This window comes from Clytia hemisphaerica, unplaced genomic scaffold, assembly GCF_902728285.1.
Source record: "Clytia hemisphaerica strain Z4C2 unplaced genomic scaffold, Clytia hemisphaerica genome assembly, whole genome shotgun sequence".
Lineage (NCBI taxonomy): Eukaryota > Metazoa > Cnidaria > Hydrozoa > Leptothecata > Clytiidae > Clytia > Clytia hemisphaerica.
The window spans coordinates 422,640-444,339 of record NW_027103917.1 but is presented as its reverse complement, the minus strand read 5'-3'; the positions used below and the strand labels follow the sequence as shown (position 1 = coordinate 444,339).

General features: G+C 34.8%; 3 protein-coding genes across 3 annotated transcripts; 1 reads left to right on the top strand and 2 right to left on the bottom strand.

Moving 5' to 3' along the window:
- The first annotated feature begins 886 nt into the window (after nucleotides 1-886).
- On the top strand, nucleotides 887-3,699 carry LOC136809309 (L-threonine ammonia-lyase-like). The gene is made up of 2 exons (XM_067065828.1): nucleotides 887-1,436; nucleotides 3,034-3,699. The coding sequence occupies exons 1-2, from the start codon at nucleotides 1,352-1,354 to the stop codon at nucleotides 3,516-3,518; spliced, it is 570 nt and encodes a 189-aa protein (XP_066921929.1). The 5' UTR covers nucleotides 887-1,351; the 3' UTR covers nucleotides 3,519-3,699.
- A 1,543-nt stretch (nucleotides 3,700-5,242) lies between these two features.
- LOC136809509 (nocturnin-like) lies at nucleotides 5,243-8,191 on the bottom strand. The gene is made up of 4 exons (XM_067066048.1): nucleotides 8,036-8,191; nucleotides 7,138-7,316; nucleotides 6,186-6,390; nucleotides 5,243-5,685 (listed from the first exon to the last, which is right to left on the bottom strand). Exons 1-4 carry the CDS (start codon nucleotides 8,124-8,126, stop codon nucleotides 5,243-5,245), a joined length of 918 nt encoding a protein of 305 aa, XP_066922149.1. The 5' UTR covers nucleotides 8,127-8,191.
- Nucleotides 8,192-9,127: 936 nt separating this feature from the next.
- Nucleotides 9,128-17,737, bottom strand: LOC136809508 (phosphoserine phosphatase-like). The gene is made up of 6 exons (XM_067066047.1): nucleotides 17,570-17,737; nucleotides 16,818-16,902; nucleotides 16,388-16,407; nucleotides 14,725-14,870; nucleotides 10,837-10,933; nucleotides 9,128-10,225 (listed from the first exon to the last, which is right to left on the bottom strand). Exons 1-6 carry the CDS (start codon nucleotides 17,710-17,712, stop codon nucleotides 10,072-10,074), a joined length of 645 nt encoding a protein of 214 aa, XP_066922148.1. The 5' UTR covers nucleotides 17,713-17,737; the 3' UTR covers nucleotides 9,128-10,071.
- Nucleotides 17,738-21,700: the final 3,963 nt, after the last annotated feature.

The following is a 21,700-nucleotide window of genomic DNA, read 5'->3' as shown; positions in this document are numbered from 1 at the left end:
TCATAATATTGTTATTTGACGTCGGTTGTGATAGTACAATGTCTCTGTAATTTTCTGTTTTTTTATTAATAATTGTGTTTTGTTTGAATTTGTACCCGGGGGGGGGGGGGGGTACTTAGGCAAATGGAGGGTACAGTATGTGCCTCCCTTAAGGATACCTTTTTTGGACTTCCAAAGTCCCGCTAAGGGTCGGAAAAATCAGAAAATTAAATTTCAGTCTCACTAAGGATCGGAAAAATAGGAAAATTTTCAACTTTTTTTACCCCCTGAAAGATCGAAACTTGGTCAGAAGTGGTCAAATTTGTCCCGCTGAGGGTCGTAAAATTCCCAAAATTTCCCTCTGTTTTCTCCTTTTTAGTCCCGGTAAGGGTCCAAAGCTCGAAAGTCGGGTGGTACCCCTCGTCAGCTCGCAATCCTAGTACCCCCCCTCGGGAATTTGTACTTCTCTGAAATGCTAAAAATTTCGCTGATTTCAAATATGTTTTCAGATTTTTATATAACTTTTGGATGAAAAGTAACAGAGGCGTGATTTGCATTTTTGTTTCAAGTTCGTGATTTCGTGATTGCAGGCTTACTTTGTTGAAAATTTATCGGTTAGTGTTTTGCCATTTTGCCTGACCTAAAAAAACGAAATGTTGTCCATGAGTACGTCATCATCTAAAAATTATATCTAGTGATACTATTAGTTACACGGTCTTCTCGAGGTGGGATACGAGATATAAAGGGTCGGCAAAAAGCGAAAACCGTATTGGTGGCAAGGCTTGCCGATCGCTCGGTATCTTTATTTAAAATTTCGAATCGTGCAATTGTAGACAGCCAGTCCTAGTCTCATACCCTTAGCCTTCACGACATTTTCTTAATTGTGGAGATTTCTTTTTAGTAGACAGTCAGGAAAACCACTACATGAACGGAAAATTTTTATATTGAGATAACAGTATGAGTATGTTTCAGAAACTAGATTCCATCAATATTGTACCATTAGATGATATTTACAAGGCGCAAAGGTTAGCAACGAAAGAAATCTTAAATACACCTCTTGTGAAATTAAATCATGAAGTCGAGGGAAAAGAAATCTACTTGAAACTCGAGAATTTGCAGCCTGTTGGAAGCTTTAAAGTTCGAGGAGGATATAATGCTATTCAAAACATATTAGAAAATGGAAAGATTCCTTCTTCAGTGATAACAGCCAGTGCTGGTAACTTTGCTCAAGGTTTAGCATGGGCAGCAAAAGAAGTCTGGTCTTTTCTGTCAATCAATAGTCCCTGATACAGCACCGGAGATCAAACTTGAAGGATTGAAAGCACTGGGAGCTGATGCAATCAAAGTACCTTTTGATGACTGGTGGAATGTTATGTCGACAGGAAAGACAGATATTGAAGGACATTTTATCCATGCTTGTTGTGAATATGATTGTTTAGCAGGGAATGGTGTCATAGGTAAATATAGTAAAATAAAACGAAGGATAATCCGAAAAATTTCACCATCATAATCTTAATTAGAAAAATGACGATAAATGTTGTTGTTAAAAATTCTATATTTCGTGTGTACATCTAACACATCTTTCAGGAGAAATAAAATTGAAATTCACAAATCTGCATCTTATGTTAAAAAGTAGAGAATAATTACAGTAATTAAAATCGTAAAAAATCGTAAAAAATCGTAAAAAGTTCATTCAAAAAAGATACAAATCCCTAGACGCTTTCAAGCCATTGTTTAGAACTGGCTTGAGGCGTTTGATATATAAAGCTTTATATATCAAACGCCTCAAGCCAGTTCTAAACAATGAAATTTTTCGGATTATCCTTCGTTTTATTTTACTTTAAATTGTCAGCTGGTCATGGTTTCAGGTAAATATAGCTTCGAATGAATATTTATGTTAAAAAACCCATCTTTTAGGGGATGAGAATAAGCCTAGATTGGTCATATTTCATTTAAGAAAGGACACATTCTATCAATCTTGCAATGAGCGAAATAAGATATTTCCAACCCACGAAATATCTTGAAAATATGATAATTCCATATAAATTTGTAAATACGAAAATATGACTTTTCTATACTTTCAAAGTTTAGGAAATATCATATTTCATGATATTTCCAGGATTGAAACATCATATTTTCAAAACATTTCCTAATTTTGGAAATATCATATTTGCAAAAGTTGGAAATATTTTAGAAATATGATATTTCAATGAATTTTCAAATTTGTATCGATTGTACAATTGTATCCAGAGCCACTTGCACCAAATTTTGATTTTACTGATGGACGTGATATGTTATCATTTTGTGAGCGCTATCAATATCATAAACATAAAATGTGAGCTGAGGGCAGGGACTGGGAACGAGTTTGACATTTGATGTTAACAAATTCCGTGTAAACCGATTGGATTTTAGCCATAGCTCAGGAAGTAATATAAATATTTTTAAAAAAAGTGCAACTTCCGAGTTTAGGAATTGATCCAGTAAATCAGAGGCTGTCAGGGTCGGATACAGGAGGTAGGCTATCTTATTCATGGAGAGTAATTAGTTTCCATATAAGGTAATACGATAATAAAGTGCACTCTCCTCCATTGGTTATAGCCTCCCTCTGTATCCGAGCCTGGCTGTCAAGAATGTGATGTTACATTGACACCCGAGGCCGGAAAGGCTCGGATGTCACATCCACCACATCCACCACATCCAAAGGTTGTTCGAGACTCCTGTGGCTCTCACACAAACGCTAGATTGAAAGTACAACATATCGCCCGATTTCGAAGAATATACCGCATAAAAAAAAGGAAAGTGCTAGACTTAATCCGTCATTCTAAATGTGGCGCAAATCTTAAGGCTTCACTTTTTCTTACTTGAGAAAGGTTGAAGATTCTTATCTAGCCTCTTCAGGGCTTTAAACTCAATTGATGTAACTCCTTCATTGAGACATTAATCAAAGGCAAAGCTTTTGGTTAAAATAGAGAATTGGTTTTAACTATTTAAAAGAAGTTATCTTTTAAGGTGTTCACTATAAAATATATAATGGTTGAACTTTTTCTTTAAAAGGTCTGGAAATTGTGGACCAGTTGGAGGATTTCGATTCCATCATTTGTCCATACGGTGGCGGCTCCAATCTCCTTGGCAACGCATCTGCATTAAAGCAGCTCAAACCTAACGTCAAATGTTATGCATGTGAAGTGGACGTTGCTGCCCCGCTATATATATCATTACGTAAAGGTGTTCCTTCAAAAGTCGACGAATGGCAACGTACGTACATCGACGGGATGAACGGGAAAGAAATGTTCCCGTGTATGTGGAAAATGGCAACAAATTTAGTTCAGGATTCAATATTAGTTAACACAGATCAAATCAGCTCCGCCCTTCGCCTTATGCTTAACAAAAACAAAATCTTGGCGGAAGGGGCGGGTGCTGCTACTGTGGCGGCGGCAATGTCGGAGAAAGTTCCTGAAGGCAAAATTGTTTGTGTCATTTCTGGTGGAAATATTGATCAGAAAACTTTGATGACAATTTTGAATGGCCAAACACCCTAATTGGCAAGTAAGAACATAGCTTAGTAAGAACAAAGATTGGAATGGAAACTCTTCCAAAACTTAAGTATTATTACTTACATTATATTATTTAAGTACATTACTTATTTTCAAGGAGTAACCAGCTTCATTATCTTCACTTTGAATTTAATACACCGAAAAATTTTTAAACTTCAATCTCAAATTTGTGTACTACTTTAAGAACATTGATGTATGCTTATTAATAGTGATTCTTATAGATAAAGATGCGTTTTTTGAGCTGAAAAATTAGTTTTTAACAAATATCTGCTTGAGCCATCTTTTACCTACTTTCATGCAAAAAAATCAGAAAAAAACAATGATCCAATATTTCACAAAGTCCAAAAAACCCGTTTTTAGCCGTTTTTTGGCCCAAATTTGACCAAAAACATTTTTTTCGAAAATCGGGCTTCGTCACATTCGAGGGTTTATAGTTATGCATCTTTGTGCAAAAAATCATAAAGAATGAAAGAGCCAATCTCGAGAAAAGCTAATACCTAAAGTAATTGATAATGTGCTTATAAAAAAATATCGAATTTGGCCAGTTTTTCTATAAGAAAACGCCAAGCAACCAAAATTTCCTGCCTAAACACACATATTCTTCAAAAGTAAGCCCACATGGGCACAAAAACATCTATCTCATAAAAAAATTGAGTAATTTGACTAAGAACATTGATGTATGCTTATTAATAGTGATTCTTATAGATAAACATGCGTTTTTTGAGCCATCAAAATTTTTTGTAAAAATCTGCTTGAGCCATCTTTTACCTATGATGGTACTCTACTTTCATGCAAAAAATCATGATCCAATTTTTCACAAAACCCGTTTTTTAGCCGTTTTTTGGCCCAAAAACATTTTATTTCGAAAATCGGGCTCCGTCACATTTTAGCCACCACCATTTTGCACCTTTTTACCAAAAATCAAAAGATACCTATGATTCAATCCTGAGAAAAGTTGGTAACAGACGAACGGACGAACGAACGAACGAACGAACGAACACAGGTTAATTTATAGGACCTCCACCCCACCGGGGTAGGTCCAAAAAGAAGCAAGAAGCATTAGCGAGCACCGAGATTGCTTAGCTATACTTTTCAGTGGGAGTGAAGAAAATTGAAATCCTACATGTGCAGTTTTTTCGAAAGGCACTGCAAGAAGCTTTTTCTCACCGTGGCTTCTTTGGTTCAAATGGTGATGAAGTATAAAATTTCATAGAATATCTACTAGCATGAGATATTTTTTTTTTGAAAACTTTGAAACCTTCTTTGCTACCTAAGCAGTTTTTCTGTTTTTCATCAAACTGTAGCTTAATAACTTGTGATCAAGATATCAAAACACTCCTGTCTCACAGCCCCGACTGAACTCTTTTCCTCAATGGGGATAAAAATTCCTATTGAAATCCCAATGGGAATAGAAATTCTATTGTTCCAAGGTTAAAAAGTGGCGATGGTTTTGAAGTGCAATTTGTAAACATGGAATTTCGAGTGGGGATGAAAACAAAGTAAATTTTCCAGTGGGGCTAAAAATCCAGGGTATTTTCCCACCGGGGACGAAATTTTCGTTAAATTTTCCAGTGGGGTAGGGGTCCCAGCGGGTTTGTGACACAGGGGTGTATCAAAATACTTCAAAATACTACATGACACATTCAAATTGATCTTAAAAGATACTTTTTTAAGCTGTATTAGAAATGGTGGAAACATAATATTCCTATTTACACCCTAAGAATTGCCAAAACAGGTCTGTGATCTGATAAATAACGACCATTATCTGGACGATTGTCCATCAAAGTAGCCGAGAAAAGACTATTGAATCCTTGTTGCCAAACGTAGTCAATTAAGCCAGGATAAGGTGGAAGAGCTGTCAGCGCTGGGAATACGAACTGAGAATCAAGCATGGTGTTGGAGAATCCAGCTTCTTTCATGGTGGCATATACTGTGGAGTTACTTTCCCAATTGAAATCACCTGTTACCACAAGTGGTTGTTTGGCATCTTGAAGGATATTTGATTGAAGATGTTGGATAAGTATTGAGATTTGATTTGCAGCAGTTTTTTGTGATCGCCATGCTAGATGAGTTGTTGCAACGATGAATGGTTTTGTGGAACCATTGTCAATTTCAACCCATGTGCAAATTCGAGGTTCTTTGGAAGTTGGAGCTTAAAAATACGAAGTTTTGAATTTTTTTTTACCCAAATGGAGGATACGGTATGTGCCGCCCTTAAGGGTACCTTTTTTGATTTCCAAAGCCCCACTAAGGGTCGGAGAAATAGGAAAATTTCAACTTTTTACCACCGGAAGGATCGAAATTTGGTCAAAATTGGTCAAATTTGTCCCAATAAGGGTCGTAATATTCACAAAATTTTCTTTGTTTTCTCCTTTTTAGTCCCGGTAAGGGTCCAAGGGTCGAATACTAACAAAGTTTATACTCAAGGTATATACGAAAAGGATAAGTCAATTTCCCACTGTGGGATATATATTAAATATTTTGCCCAATTTTCTAGTGGGGTAGGGGTCCCATCGGGTCTGTGACACATGGATGTTACAACTTTGGCTAGTAGGCTTCTGCTCATCCTCCTAGCGAAAAAAGTTTCTTATAGATAGGAAGTATATCTATAGAGGGCTGCGATTCAGACTAAACTTTCATATATATCCTCACCTTTTGAACCTTTAATATCTGGTATCAAACTTAACCAGAAGGTTCCAGTACGTGTGACTCTCATCTTTGGTGATCGTTTGACCAAGATTGGATTATACAGCGCATTGGGAACAGAATCTCTTTGCTCACCAAAGATGTGATAGTGTGGTAGACATTGTTGAAGCTCAACAAGTTGGCTCTCCATAACTTCTTGTAAACCCATGATCTATGGTTAGATTTGGTTAATTTAAGGGTGAGAATTTTTATACATTTTGCAAGAAGAAAGTTTGCAAATGAAAGAGCATTCGAATTGCATTTCGCAAGAAAGATTTTTTACAATTCTTTCATTTTGATTTAAGCACAGATTTTCATAGCCTAGTCAACTAAGCCCGTATTCACAAAGCTAGGACACACGGCTTATGGCAATATAGCGTTATCGGCGCTTTAAAGATTTTTCATATTTACTGATTTTAAGTTTGCCTTTGAATAGTGTTATTCAGTCACAACTTACTTACCATCAGATTTATCCTGGTGAATGAATCAAACTAGCTTAGATTTCTAGGCTAGGATTTTCATTGAATTTTGCAAAAACGGCTAAAATCTTACTTTTTAACATTCATCAACCTAAAAGGATAATTGAAATCCAGGGGTATCAGCCGGGGAAAATGCAGGTAACATATAAAGAATAATGCAATGGTTGATGATTGCTGTAAGGCATTAGTGTATTATTTTTAACTTAGAAATTGAAGTTACTGGGCGTTCCAGAAAAAAGCCTCCCTCTTTAAAGTGAATTTTCTCGAGCTCTATCAACTGTTAAGGAATCAATCTTTTGGTTTTGGAAAGAGAAAGGATAAACTTAAAGGGCAGGTCATTTGTCAAATTTGGTCTACTAGATCAAAAGTTATGGTCGAAATGGTAAAAGATTACTTTTCAAAAAAGTTGAAAAAGGCGAAAAACGAGGGTATATACTTACATCAGGATTTACAGCATTAATATAATCACATACAAAGTCTTTTCTGAATAACCAACTATCCGACGTATTTTTGACTTTATCATACAGAATATTCCATTGTAAAATATTGAGATTGTTGCTATTGTTTAGAATATTTGGTCGCGACGATGTCATTCGTTTTACATCTCGAAGGTTGAGACCTAAAAAAAGATGATTTTATGAAATACAATTAAATAGATATTAATCCCAGCGTGAATTTAATTTGGCCAGTTCCCCAAACATTATTTTTGACGGAGATCAAATTTGGCGATTGATCAACTTTATAAAATTTGCCATGAATTTAATATCGGTAAATTGGGACTTGAACTGAAATAGTCCCCTCAAATATTAATTTTATTCATATATCTTTTTTAGGATTTTTTTTTCGGTCCAATTTTTTTGTAATTTCTATTTTTGAATTTTCTAAATACATATATTTTCTTTCTAACAGATTTCTGACAAATGTCATTGGACTGTTTCTTAAAATCCATACATGAGGGAGTGGACGAACCTTTTCAAGCCAAAAATAATACGTGGATGTCCCCTGGAAAATAGCAAAATTTGCCAAAAGACTCAAAAAATTTTTCATACTAAAAAGTGAGGGTGGACAAACTAAAATCAGTCTTTTATTCCCTGGAAAATTTAGTATAAATTTTTACCTCCTAAAATCTTCCCTTAGACTGCCTGGAAATTTTTCTTCGAAATACCCCCTGGAAATGTTCGTCCTCTGCCCTGTATGGGCATGAAATGGAATGGCCAATAATTATCATTATTCAATTTAGTTAAAATTATTTGAAAATTCTCTTATTTTCAGAGTGTCAATCTACAAGCTTGATTTTGGTAATTGAAGATGATTGAAAAATGATAAAAAGCAGCTTACCTCCCTTTAAAGGGCATCCTTTATGTAGACATGGATTAGGAGATGCTGACGCTGCACAAACTGCTAGAAAAGCTACGTACTGAAACAACATGTCCAATTGTGCGTACTGTGCGTCAAATGTCAGTTAATGATATGAAAGGGAAACTATAACTGAAAACACAGTTTTTGTACAATATTGAAAACTTTCTCGAAAGCAAATTTCGAAAAACAAATAATCTCTCAGATGGAGAGATATAGAATTCTGAGCTTCAGATTTCAAAAAAGCTAAGAAATTATCAATATTAAACAGCTTAGAATTCATTTAATAAAGTGTTGTAATACTGGAAGGTTAACATATAATATGAACATCTTAGAGACCAGATTTTAAGCCCAGATTTTTGAAAATTAAGAACAGCTCTAAGTCTAAGGGTGTAATATATTTTGCCTGAAAATGGTCAAAAAATTTCAAGAAAATGCACTGTAAGCTGTAAGGGTCGATTTGTCGCTCAAATTTGCCCACATTTTGCAAAATTTACTGTATTTAATGTACTACTGTAAGAGTCTGATTTCAAAAGCCTAATTATGGGCCGCAAGTATGGTCCTTCTTGAATCGAGCCCCCCCCCCCGGAAGAAAGTGTATTCAATGGGAAACGTTCTCTCTCTGGGAGGTTATTACATGCAATCGGTACTTCATTTGAAATAAAGCTGATCATATATTTACAAGCATAAATATTTTTACGAAAGAATTATTTCAGCTTGAATGTTAGATAACACAACAAAACAAAGTATTGAACTCCCATACCGTTTAATCAAGGTAAAAACAAAAAATGATTTCAGATAGTTGAAATATTATCATTGCTATTAAATATATAAAATTTGAAAATTTGAAAAAAACTACCTAAAATAAAAAAAGTTGAGAAAAATAACCTACTAGTAATTGAATGAAAGACTATGGTATTTTCATATTGACCAACGCAATAAGTACTCAATATAGACCTTTTCATAAATTACGTCACAAACATCACTTGCCTGGTTTTGAAATTATTGCCATGGTGATAAACTCCCAGCGGAATTTATTAAAACTACTTCCTATTCATAAAAAAATCATTTAATGATAGACATAATCAACATTGCAATTGTTTGAATATGAGGCAAGTGACGTAATTTATGAAAAGGTCTGTTCATTTGTTCATGGATTACGTATTTTTCATAAGCAATTCCAATATTCGGGTCAGGCTTAGGTTTGCTTAGCATTCTATAATTCCCGCCACAATATTTGGTACTAAAAGGAAATCGTGGGAAATTTTTTTAGTGCTTTAAAATACGCTCGGAAAGAAGAGGTTTAACGTTAGGCTTTCAGGATCTAAAAGCTCAAAAATGTTCGAATAAGGCTGAGAATACAGTCTGAAAGCTGAACACTTCCAAAATTGAAAGATCCAATGAAAAAAGAGGAGTACTGAAATTGCAATTCTCACCCAAGATTTTTCAGAAAAAACGTTAAAATACAAAAAATTGTCAACTGTCGAACGGGCTCAATTTAAGTATCTTTTAAATTACTCATGGGCCCAATTGTAAACATCGACAGGAAATTTTTGATATAAGAAAAGTTTTAGCCTCTTTTTGGGTTAAACCTTGTGACCACGCCCGTAAAATGAAAATTTTGAAAAAAAAATCACTCCCATATATTCACCCAAGGAACAAGTGTGAAAAATTTCAGCCAAATCGGTCCATTTTTGAAGTCTCCAGCCTGCCCCAAAGTTTTGAGGTGACATACAGACAAACATACATACAAGCTGAGGTTCAAAAAATGGACTCTACGTGGGACTTTTTTTGTCAAAATTTTGTCAAAATTTGCAAAAAAAAGGACTCAGAATGGGACTGAAATTTCAAAATCTTCTAAAAATTTTCCACTTTTTTTCCAATTGCCGTAAAATAAACGGCGGAATAGGTGGAAAAGATAGATCCTAAAAGTTAAAAAGCAGGGGAGACGCTTAATAGGTACCCGAGAGTATAAGTTCACTAGATTCACTAGATCACATGACTACATTAGCTACCAATCACAAAACATCAATTAGTTCTTGAAATTGAGTGACAAACCATGGAGAATTCTGTCGAACATTTTCACGTATTTTATTACCACCAAAACCGATGAAGAGATCAGCAGGTGGATAGGCTTCCAGATCTGTTACCCCGTCACCGATCATTACCAAACTATGAAAAAGAAATGATTTTGTTTTGAATAGAATTTTTGTTAAAATAAAAGCTAATACAGTTACGTTTGTTTTCTACCGGGGGGGGGGGGGGGTACTAGGGTTGCGAGCTGACGGGGAGGGGGTGCCACCCGACTTTCGACCTTTGGACCCTTACCGAGACTGAAAAGGAGAAAACAAAGGAAAATTTTGGGAATTTTACGACTCTTAGAGGGACAAATTTGACCAATTTTGACCAAATTTCGATCTTTCAGGGGGTAAAAAGTTGAAATTTTCCTATTTTTCCGACCCTTAGTGGGACTGAAATTGGATTTCTGATTTTACCCTTAGCGGGACTTTGGAAATCAAAAAAAGGTACCATTGAGGGCGCTACATACCGTACCCTCCATTTGCCTAAGTACCCCCCCCCCCCGGGGGTTTTCTATAACTTGAACTTTCCCGTAACGCAAACAAGTTATCCTTTAGTTTACTCGTAATCCAGTCTTTACAGGGTGTCCTAGAAAAAAGTTCTGTGTTACACATTAAACGTGATTGCTAAGGGTACCAGTTATATGTTTATAGAGATAATGAGAATGAAGATAATTGTTCGAGAAAATTACACCTTTAACATACCTTTTATATCCTTTTTCTGTTTTAAGTTTTGTAGCGACAACTTTCTTCCCTCCCGACGATGACGTTGGTTGATCTTTGTCAAATCCTCCGTAAGAACCTAAAAGAATAAGATAATTGAGATTAAACTTCTTTTGCTTAATACATAAGCAAGCAGACGGTAAATTCGGGCTGACGCTTATTATGCTTACCAAAATCTCATTTTCAAAACTCAAATCATACTTGGTAATATGCTTGCGAAAGTTTTTCAAAAAATCATCAATTTTGACTGATTTCTATTTTCATCAGTAAATCAAAAAGTCAGTTATGAGGCTCTGGTTACGAGATTTTTATGATACTACGAAGATTATATACAGTTCTGATTTATAATACTTAAATTGAGATAATACAAACACCCCTGTCTCACAGCCCCGGTGGGACTTTTTCCTCAGTGGGGATAAAAACTCCTATTGAAATCCCAATGGGGATAAAAATTCTATTGTTCCAAGGTTAAAAAATTCAGTGGGGATGGGTTTGGAGTGCAATTTTTAAACAGTGAATTTCTAATGGGGATGAAATCAAAGTCAATTTTCCAGTGGCGCAGTGGGGCTGAAATTTCAGGATATTTTCCCATCGTGGACGAAATTTTTGCCAAATTTTCCAGTGGGGCTGGGGTCCCAACGGGTCTGTGACACAAATGACTTTATTTTACAGAGAGGTGAGCAAGCAACGGTAAATTATGTAACGAGGTTAAGTTTACACGTGACCAACTGTGTAACGACACTTGAAGTCAGCACCTGCAAGATTCGGCATATCAGGCTCGCGCAGAATAAAATTTTCAAATTTACGTTTTCTGATCTCTTTTAAAAAGATTCTTGGCGATTCTTCTTATCCTTTGATCAGTGTAATAATAAATAGACGGGTTTCCACAAGAATTAGCAAGATACAAAATATTGGTCAAATGATACCACCATCCATTTACTATCTCGTTGCTAAGAAACACATAAATGGCTGGGCTAGCTAATATTGTTGATAAGAAATATGCACCAATCAACCATAGAGAACGCCGGACGAGTTTTTTTGTTGTTCTGATTGTTATTTGATCACATTTTGGAACCTTCGATTGTAGTGTATTTACACGTTGTCTGGACTTTCGATATTGTGCAATGATTAAAATATACATTGTCGGTAGTATGATCAATGTTAAAAAAACAAAAGCAGTATTAATGACACTGATTCTATACTGTTGCGTGACCAAATAAGGTGACATTAAACCGAAAGGAAGCAACCACGAAAACACGATTGTCACGTTTAAGCGGTATCCTTTGATCAACCATAAGTTACACGTATCGATTCTCTTAAGGCTCAAATATCTGACGACTGCTAACAGAATTATAGTAGCTTTGATATTAGGCACAAACTTAATATCCTGAAGGCTTTAAGTCTTCTATATTTATCATTGAATGGTATGTTTCCCCAACATTCAATCCAAGCATTGAGCGGATAGACTGTAAATGAAATAAGAGTGTCACACGAGGCTAAAGAAAGCAATAGTTTATCCATCTGGTTTCGCTTCGACAGTTTGTATTTTTTACGTAGACAGATGATAGATAACATGTTTGAAACACCTCCAAAACAAGTCATTATTAAATAGCATATAGTGAATGCTAAACGTTGATTGTAAGAAAGAATGGATAGTCTCAGCACTCCAGTCTTGTAAATATCACCCATTACATTTTCAATCTCTATTGTGTTAAAAACGATGTTACCAGATCTTGTAGTAAGCTGGCCCATATTTGAGGAATTAATCAACTTTGAATCAGATTTAGATACTGCACCCCTAACAACAGTCTCCTGAATTTCCAAACATGAACTTGACAAAGAAATAATCCTTCGAATTCAATCTTTAACCTTTGTCGCCAACATAGAAAATGTTTCTCAAAAATTGCACTTTCATCATTTATGGAAGCGAAAGTGATTAATCTTGACCAAATCATGCAAATTAATATGCAATAATAACTTCCCTATAGCGAAGAAGTCTATTCATATGCAATAATAACTTCACTATATAGAAGAAGTCTATTTTATTCATTAATTCATTAATTTATATTCCATTATCTCATACTTTCAAGTATTGATTAGTTATTAGGTTATGTTGAGTTGGTTTGGATGTAGGCTGTAAACCAACGCAATGTTAGAAACCTAATATACAAATTACAGTACGTTGAAATGATTAAAATTCTATAATATACCTTTACTTATTGAATTTGAATTATTTTTAAATGACTTCTTCTCAAAATACTTATTCTATGGTTTTAATGTGTTGAAATGTGTAGCTATTGAATACCAATCCTTATACATAAACTATTAAATTTAAACTGAACTCCTCTGCTTGAAAATTGACAAGTCATGTGGTTCAGAAAAGTCCAGTTCATTCAGTCCTCAGTTAAAGAGATAATCAGATGGTTTGAGATATTTAGATTACGGAAACCTTTTCTGTGGTCCTTAGTAAAACCTCAAAGTATTTTTGTGTAATAATTTTCCAAAATCGAGATATCAAAATTTGAAATTTTCGAAAATGGGTCATCATCCTAAAAGACAAAAACTTAAATATCTCGACCTTTGCTCATTGATTATCCCTTTAAGTTTGCATGTACCAGACCGAAACGGTTTTCTTCTCGACACTCTGTTCTCTATCTGTAATTTTTTACAAATATATTACTAGGATCCTGCGGGAAGGGGGTTGACGTCACTTGAACTCATCGCAATACTTTTTCAATGAAGTGACACCACTTCAATGTAAAGGGTACGGGGAATGTGTCGCCCTTAAGGAAGTCTTTTTTGGGACCTGAAAGTCCCTGTAAGAGTTGGAAAAAACAGAAAATTAAATTTCAGTCCAACTAAGGGTCGGAAAAATATGAAAATCTAAACTTTTTTTTCCTTGAAAAATTTGGACATATTAGTCCCAATAACGGTCGCAAAAATCGCAACATTTTTTCTCCTTTTTAGTCCCACTAAGGGTCCGAGGGTAAAAAATCGGGCGACACATACTCGTCAGCTTGCAACCCTAGTACCCCCCCGGGTCTAAAGTAAAACACGTAAAACAAATTTGATCAAAAAACCGCGTGGTGGGATAGGAATAGCCTACAGTCAAGTGCATTTATTACGCCGTTAGATCCTTCCCCTATCAACATTACAAGGAGGCAGGGAGGTGAAAGTTGCGGTGCCTTCTTTAAGGATTAACCTTAAAAAATTTGGCTGGGCATAATTTCTGGGCTGGATATCTTCCAAACTTTTCCTCATAATCTCTCAAAAGCAGGAAGGAGATATAATCTAAGATCATATTCCTTTAACCGGTGCCTGTAACTTCTTGCATATGAGCTAATTTGATTCGAAAAAGTTTATATATAATAATTTCGTTGTTATTGACATAAGAAGTGAGAAAAGCGATGAAAAGTAAAATGACATAGAAAAACTTTTCTTGGGAAGATGGATCATAGGGTCCACCCCCTGCAGAAATTTTGGGGTACCTAAAAAATAAAAAGTGCTAAAGAAGCAAGGTACCTGGAAGTATTCTTAAATTTAGGGGGTATATGATATGTTTGGGAGTACCTGCATTTTCATTAGTGGGGGCGGGGGCTGTTGTTTTTGTATAAAGTAATTTCCTGGACTACCCCAACTTTCCTATTTTGAACCGAACCATTTCATTCAGAAGACTTTAAAAAAGGGGTAACTCACTCAAAATAGGGGGGCTACTTAGAATTCTAAAAATTTTGGGGGTACCAAAATGATTGAGGTACCTAAGTTTTTGGGGATACCTGAACCCTGGAGGACTCTATGCGGATACTATATATTGTATCTACTCTCAATATTTCAAGTATTATTTTCGAATATAAAATATGCAAATCTTACCATCGTCATTGAAGATGAATATATTAGTAAACAAGTTATCAAGGGGAATGTTCAGTTCTTTTGCTACTGGTGCTATGAAACTTCGAAAACCACCAGATACTAAATAAACATCCTTCTTCCGTTCGTTAAGTTTTGATACAAGCTCCCTAAAATGAAGATGACAAAACTAAAATACAGATAGTTCTCGCTTAGTCGAACTTCTTTAATCCAATCTTTCTAGTTCCCGCAGGGAGAAACTCTCTTAAGATACTCTCTAATTCGAATCTCTCTGTTACTCGAAAAAATATGATTCCCCGTTCGAGTTGTAACTTTGTGGCCTTTTGTATAAAAAGTCAACATTAAACTAAGTTTGACAAGTGATACTTTTATGGACCTACCTGGTTGTGCATTTAAAACATATATAATTGATATCTACGTGACGTGACCATTAACCAAAATTTCATGCTCTTGAAAGGGGGGGCGTACGATCTGGCGGTACTCGGGATAAGGCCTAATTTAGGGCCGGGAAGCGGTAAAAACGATAAAAAGTATTCGGGAAACGGTATTTTGAAAGAGCCACGGTGACGGTAAAAGACCTGATTTTTCGTCCGGGATGTGGTAATTCTTATAAAAAACAACGGTATTTTGGTAAAAGTCATACGTAGACGGTACATAAAATTTTCGGACTATAAAAAAAGCTTGTCACAGGAGTCAGCAAAAAGGTAAAAAAACGCGAAAAACTCCCCCTAAAAAAAGGATCTTACACCAGGAATGGGTTTATTTTGAGGTTTCTTGAGGCTTTTTAATACAGGGAGGAGAACGTATGGTTTGTAAAGTTGAGCTAGAATGTCTGTCTGTCACCTCGAAACTTTGGGGCAGGCTGGAGTCAAAAATGGTCGAATTCGGCTGAAACTTTGCACGCTTGTTCTTGTTCCTTGGGTGAATCCCTTGGGTGTTTTTTTCAATGATTTATCATAGCCGGAAGGCCTAGATTGCAGTTTTAACCTTTATCCAGCAAAAAAAATTAGGTTTGGTAGAGCAATCAAGATAAACTCGAAACTCCTTTCGTGAACCTGTGCTATTTTTTGAACATTTTTAACATTTTCAAAAGCGTGCTTTAACTTTAAAATGACATAACTCAATGAATAATGATTCAAATTGAAAAAAGGACCCACCAAAGTTTTAGTACCACATTAACATAAAAGAGTCTTTCTATTCTAAACATTTCCACCTTGACATAATATCAAACGTCCGGACTTTTTTCTGGGACACCCGGTACATTTTTTTCTTTAGAAAGGTAGTTTATTTCTGTAAATTTTTGCAATCGAAACAAAATACGAAAATAATGATCTACCTCATACAAATTCTATTCCATTTTGCCGAATTTTTGACTTCTAGTCTTTAGAATTTTATGGGAAAAACAGTGGGACCGGTATCTTCGTAAATTTTGGACGGGATAACGGTAATTTTCAAAAAAATGGTCGGGATGGCGGTAATTCAAAACCTCGTACGCCCCCCACTTGAAATATTAAGCAGATATTCGACAAGAAAAATCGGATATCGAAAATGATTCAGTCGAACTTGATGATATTCGACGAAGCGAAGCTGAGTCGAATATCATTAAAGCGAGACTGAATAATTTCGATATCCGATTTTTCACGTTGAATATATGGTTTATCGTTGCGTTTCAATGAATCCATCGAGCTAGGAATAAAAAAAGTATAGAAAAAAAGTGATTTTAAAAATGATTTTTGATAGTTAACAACACTTTTATTATGATTATGGTATTTCATGGCCGATATATTTGGAAGTCCCTCACTCCCTTGTCAACACACAGGCCCAGTATCTACTGCTAATTTCAAAATTCATTACCGTAGAGGGTCTGTTGTCATTGTCTTTTCTCATTTTAGATTTTTCAAACCGACCGCTGCGATGGAGTGTTTATGAGAGAGGGGAGACGACGAGAGAAGTGTTGTTGTTTATGAATCATACTTCATCACAGAGTTCTTCGTACGGGAATTTTTTTATCAAACAGACAATGCGCACAGAGTGTACTACGAAGCAATAAACGTGTTTAATCAATTTAATCAATGGATTAAAATTGTTATGATTACTTGTTCCTTTGATGGTTTCATCAACTTCAACCTCTCATCTAATGATTGTCGAAATGATAACCCTTCACCCATAGCACGCCTTGTGCTAAAAAATCGAAAATATATAGAACATTATATAACATTTCTAAAAATGTTACCAGAAGTACACATAGTATCTTTGTCATTGAAATAAATCTACATAATTCACTCCATGATACAAGGATTTCCAAGCCATATCGCGCTTGAACTCTAGTCCTTATTTTTCGATAATTATATTGTCCAATTCTTTCTGCAAAACTTTACAACTATTACGACTATTAAAAAAAACCTAAACGTAGTGACATTGAGACCTTCTTGTTGTACTTTGCATGTTTTTTTTATAAGCATAAAACGCTTATAAGCATAAAAAGGCTTAGATTTGAATATTTCATAACATAAGTATATACGCCAGCCTGAAATATTTTTCTAGTCATCATTTTTTTCTGTTCAAAAAGGTTTATAAAAAGTCAAGTAAAAAAAAGACCTTCCAAGACTAGCCACATTTCACTGCTCCCAAAAGCTGAACACTTTTTGAATCGAATGTTTACAAGATTTCTGAGATTTAACGAAAGCTGGGCTCGGGATAAATTATAAGCATTATAATTCATAAGCATATAATAAGCATAGGCTATGTCTGAATGCTTGTAAAGCTTAATCATACACGAGCCTGACCAAAGGATAGTCACTTGCTTATAAAAAACATGTTTATTGCATCTAATTATCATATAACTTACAGTTCTGCCACTTGATCACCAATGCCAAGGAAGGTAGCAAAATCATCAATAGCTTCACCAGTACAAACTGTGCTATCAACATCAAAACATATTGCATCTGCATTGCTCCATAACTCTTTGATGTTGTCTGGTATGGTGGCCATTTCTATTTTTATGGTTTTTTTCCTCTTAAATCGATTAATAACAATAAGATATTTATTCTTGGGTCTGAAATTTTTAGTGGTGCCTTATTTTAGATTACTAATAAAATAAGCTCAAATACTTTTTTCCTTCTTACTTTAGTTATAAATGGTTTTTCTTTTAAAGGTTTTGTTTTTAAATAAGATTGATATTTAGTATGCTTACTCATCAATTTTCATTCACAAGCTTTTTCGTATTGGATTGACACGTATGTGGAGCAAGATTGGTCAGGAGGTGAAAACTTCTTTTTTGCTTATATCAGCATAATATAAAAATGGGCAGACACTGCCCTGATATGGAATATATGGCTGATATGAAACGGGAACACTTATGTAAAAGTAAAACCTTTAATTGTCTATGGAACTAATGGAGATATACATATGCTGCTCTTCCACCAAATCTCCTAAAAGAAGATAGTTGGGCAGAAATTCTATGAATTTCTTCAGATATATATTTGTTTTTCTGTGTTTTTCTTGTTTGTAGTATATGCTCATTATTTTTTTCGAATTATTAAAATAGATATATAATTATATACTGCAATAAATTATAATAATAATAAAATAGATGATGTAATTGTACTTTTCTGATGAAAAATTTTCTTCAGGGGACATTTTTATAAAATCATCTATGAAATTAAATTCTTCTTTTACTATTAAAAGGAAGAAATTTTGGCGGAAAGAAAATTTGGCGGATTTGGCGGATTTGACTGAAATCCGCCAAATTAGGTTCCCGCAAAAATTTCTTTTTTCCGCCATCCGCCAAATTAAATTCCCGCCAAATTAAACATTTTGAAAATATGATCTCTTTTAAGGTGTTTTTGCTATTTTTTCGCTGTTTTGACGCCATCTTAAGGTTAAATTTTTAAGCGACCGCCAAATTAAATTCCCGCCAAATTTAGTTTTTTCGTCCATCCGCCAAATTAAATTCCCTCTGAAAAAACTTTTTTGGCCATCCGCCAAATTAAATTCCCGCCAAAATTTCTTCCTTTAAGGTAGCCAGTACTGTAGCAGTACATGCAAATTATTTGCAAAAATTTATAAAATGTGTATATGTGATTTATATATAATGCATACTATCATAAAATTTTATCTTACAATGTTTATAAAAAAGTGTTTTCATAATTATGTAACTCAGTCCCAGAAATATTTGATTTTAAAGTAGATGTCTCAAATCATATACTTTTAAGATATAGACGTTTCCATCATGTTGGATAAATAAAAACTCCAGTATTAAAACAAAAACACAATTTTGCATATTGATACAAGTGTGTGTTAAAATTTTCTTGCTAGTTTTTTGATGCTGAAGTCAGCTGTAAGTTTTTATAATTATTCAACTTGAAATTGTGAAAAGTCTATCAAGCAGATATGATGAAATTCATTCAAAGTTTCCAAAAAATAAGGCAAATATTATTAAATCAAAAACATTTTACATCTACAATATTATCCAATGTCAGAGTTTGTTTTAGCTATAAATTACATGGTTAGTAATAAGATGTCAATATATTTTTTACAAATTTTTGTCTTGTCCATTGCTCTTCAATTTGTTGCAGAAAATCAGGCCTAACGACTTTTCCTCTATCTCCAAAGAAATTATCTTTAACCACTAATGCAGAAGGTTTAGATTGCTCAATTTGAATCTTTCGAAAAACAAGTCCTTCAACAAACCCATCATAAAACTGTGATTGTGAATTCAACAACTCCATAACCTTTGAAAGAAGAAGAAAATTATCTTTAATGACATAATCATGATTTAAAAAAAAATCATTCTTGAACGGGATCCCCTCGTTGAGCCACTTAAACTATTGGGAAAAATTGAACCAACTGAAAATCTACAGTCTTGAAAGAAGAAGAGACAGGTACAGAATCATTTACACGTGGTGCATACTAGAAGACATTGCCCCCAATTTCAACTACAATGACGAGGCAGACAGCGTGCATTCCTACACAAATCAGAGACTGGGTAGAAAATGCAATTTGAAAGCTATAAATGTCAAACATAAAAATATCTGGAGGGATTGTCTCTCACAAGAAGGACCAAGGCTCTTCAATGCTCTGCCAAAATCCCTTAGAAACCTCACAAACTGTACCAAACAAACTTTTAAACAGCATCTTGACCAATTCCTCATGCCTCAGTACACTGCCAGACGAACCGCTGCTTCCTAATTATTTCAACTTCAGGAGAGCTGACAGTACAACAGTAATGGTCAATCATCGGATTCAACAAATTGGATGAGTACCATAAAGTACATAATCAATAACGAAGCATCACGAAGTAAGTATAATAGACCTTTTTTTAAAGAGGCCACCCTGTTGAATAATTATGTAGTCCAGCAGAAAAGCAATGATAAAACCATGCATAATTATTACAATATGCATGATACAGTACACTATCATTGTTTTTATGGCTGGACTACATAATTATTCAACAGGACGTCCTCTTTGAAAAAAGGTCTATCATTGTAATGGAAAATGTTATATCGGATGGCCAAGAGTCACCTTCTTATCTTTCCTATCTCTTATCCTATTTTTCTCTTTTCTGCCTGTCTGAGTTTCTGAGACTTAGTTTCTCATTTCTGACTGAGTTTTCATACCTGTCAATCATTTGTCCATCAATCTCGACCAGTCTAATGTTCGCACCGAGTGGGATTCGAACCACCACCAAAGAAAGATCTTCAGATTCGGAAGCCAGCGCTCTATCAGTTGAGCCATCGCCGCACAACAAAAAACGCAATTCATAACATATTATACCAAACTGGCAAAGACGGGGGTAATATTATTATAATATGGGTAAAAGTACCCCTTTTTTAAACCTGACTGAAATTCGAGCCGTTACTAGCAACCCTGCGGGGCCCAAGGCGCCGAGTATGCACCCGGCACAGTGACAAGCCGTTACTAGCAATCCTGACCTAAGCAATTCCAAACAACAAAACCCCCGGAAAGGTGACTATCAGCAATCCGTGGATAAAAAAATAAAATATAAAAATGAAGGTGACTTTTGGCCATCCGATCTAAGAGCATCCCATTGTAATATAATGTTGGTTTTAATATTCTTACATAAAAACATGTGAAATAAGCATGGCTATCACATGATTATCACTGATTGGATTTATCATTCAGTCACACAAACAAAATGAAGAGATCAAAAAATGTACATCTAATGTTTTGTTTTAATGTCAAAAACATTGCATTGTACCTATACAATCAAAAAAATGGTTTTTTAATATACTAACCCTATTTCTTGTCAAATTGTTTTCATGCTCAGCAATCTTAGGAACTGTTTGTATGCTTGTTTTGTTTAAAATATCATCACGACTACCAACATCTAAGTATTCCTTCCTTTGTACATCAAAGATATCAAAGGCTAAGAATAGACTTGGGAGTCTTGTGTAATGTATAGAATGTTTTGCAAATAACCATTCACCAAACAAAATGAACTTGCCAGGAGGACTTAAGATTTTGTACAAGTCTTCTGAATGTTCATTAATCCAAGCATCTAATGTTGAAAATTGTTTATGAGTTGAGCTGTTAACATAGTGAGATCTATTTTGAGCTCTAATTGTGAAGTTTTCATCCATACTCAAACCAATATTAGCCCCATCAACTTTTTCTTCGATTACAAAAGTTGAACTTTTAAGAAAATTTTCTGCTTCTTTTTTTGTCATCACTAAATCGTCCCTTGTAACTCCATTTCCCCCAGCGTCAAAAATATGTTTTGTTCTTTTGAATTTGAAGAAATCCATGACCAACTTGAGAGTAAAAGTTGCTGTCTTAATTGAAATTTAGTTACTTTTACCTGATTTTTATATCGTTTTCTTGTTGAGAAATCTGCTTTGTTTACAATTTTATCCGCCATCTTTTCTTGCACCATTTCTCGTAATCAGGGCCCTTTGTGAGGACCCTGACTTAAGACCGGCCCGAGAGTTTTGCTAGAGGCCACAAAAGGAAAGGTCCA

Excerpts from the sequence above, each read along its gene's own strand:
- LOC136809309 (XM_067065828.1), top strand. The coding sequence starts at position 1,352 with ATGTCGACAGGAAAGACAGATATTGAAGGACATTTTATCCATGCTTGT. Across the intron at positions 1,437-3,033 it reads AGCAGGGAATGGTGTCATAG|GTCTGGAAATTGTGGACCAG; the intron begins GTAAATATAGTA and ends TTTCTTTAAAAG.
- LOC136809509 (XM_067066048.1), bottom strand. The coding sequence starts at position 8,126 with ATGTTGTTTCAGTACGTAGCTTTTCTAGCAGTTTGTGCAGCGTCAGCA. Across the intron at positions 6,391-7,137 it reads TTAATGCTGTAAATCCTGAT|ATCATGGGTTTACAAGAAGT; the intron begins GTAAGTATATAC and ends ATCTAACCATAG. Across the intron at positions 5,686-6,185 it reads AGATATTAAAGGTTCAAAAG|CTCCAACTTCCAAAGAACCT; the intron begins GTGAGGATATAT and ends CGTATTTTTAAG.
- LOC136809508 (XM_067066047.1), bottom strand. The coding sequence starts at position 17,712 with ATGGCCACCATACCAGACAACATCAAAGAGTTATGGAGCAATGCAGAT. Across the intron at positions 16,903-17,569 it reads GGTGATCAAGTGGCAGAACT|CACAAGGCGTGCTATGGGTG; the intron begins GTAAGTTATATG and ends TCGATTTTTTAG. Across the intron at positions 10,934-14,724 it reads ATTCATCTTCAATGACGATG|GTTCTTACGGAGGATTTGAC; the intron begins GTAAGATTTGCA and ends TTATTCTTTTAG.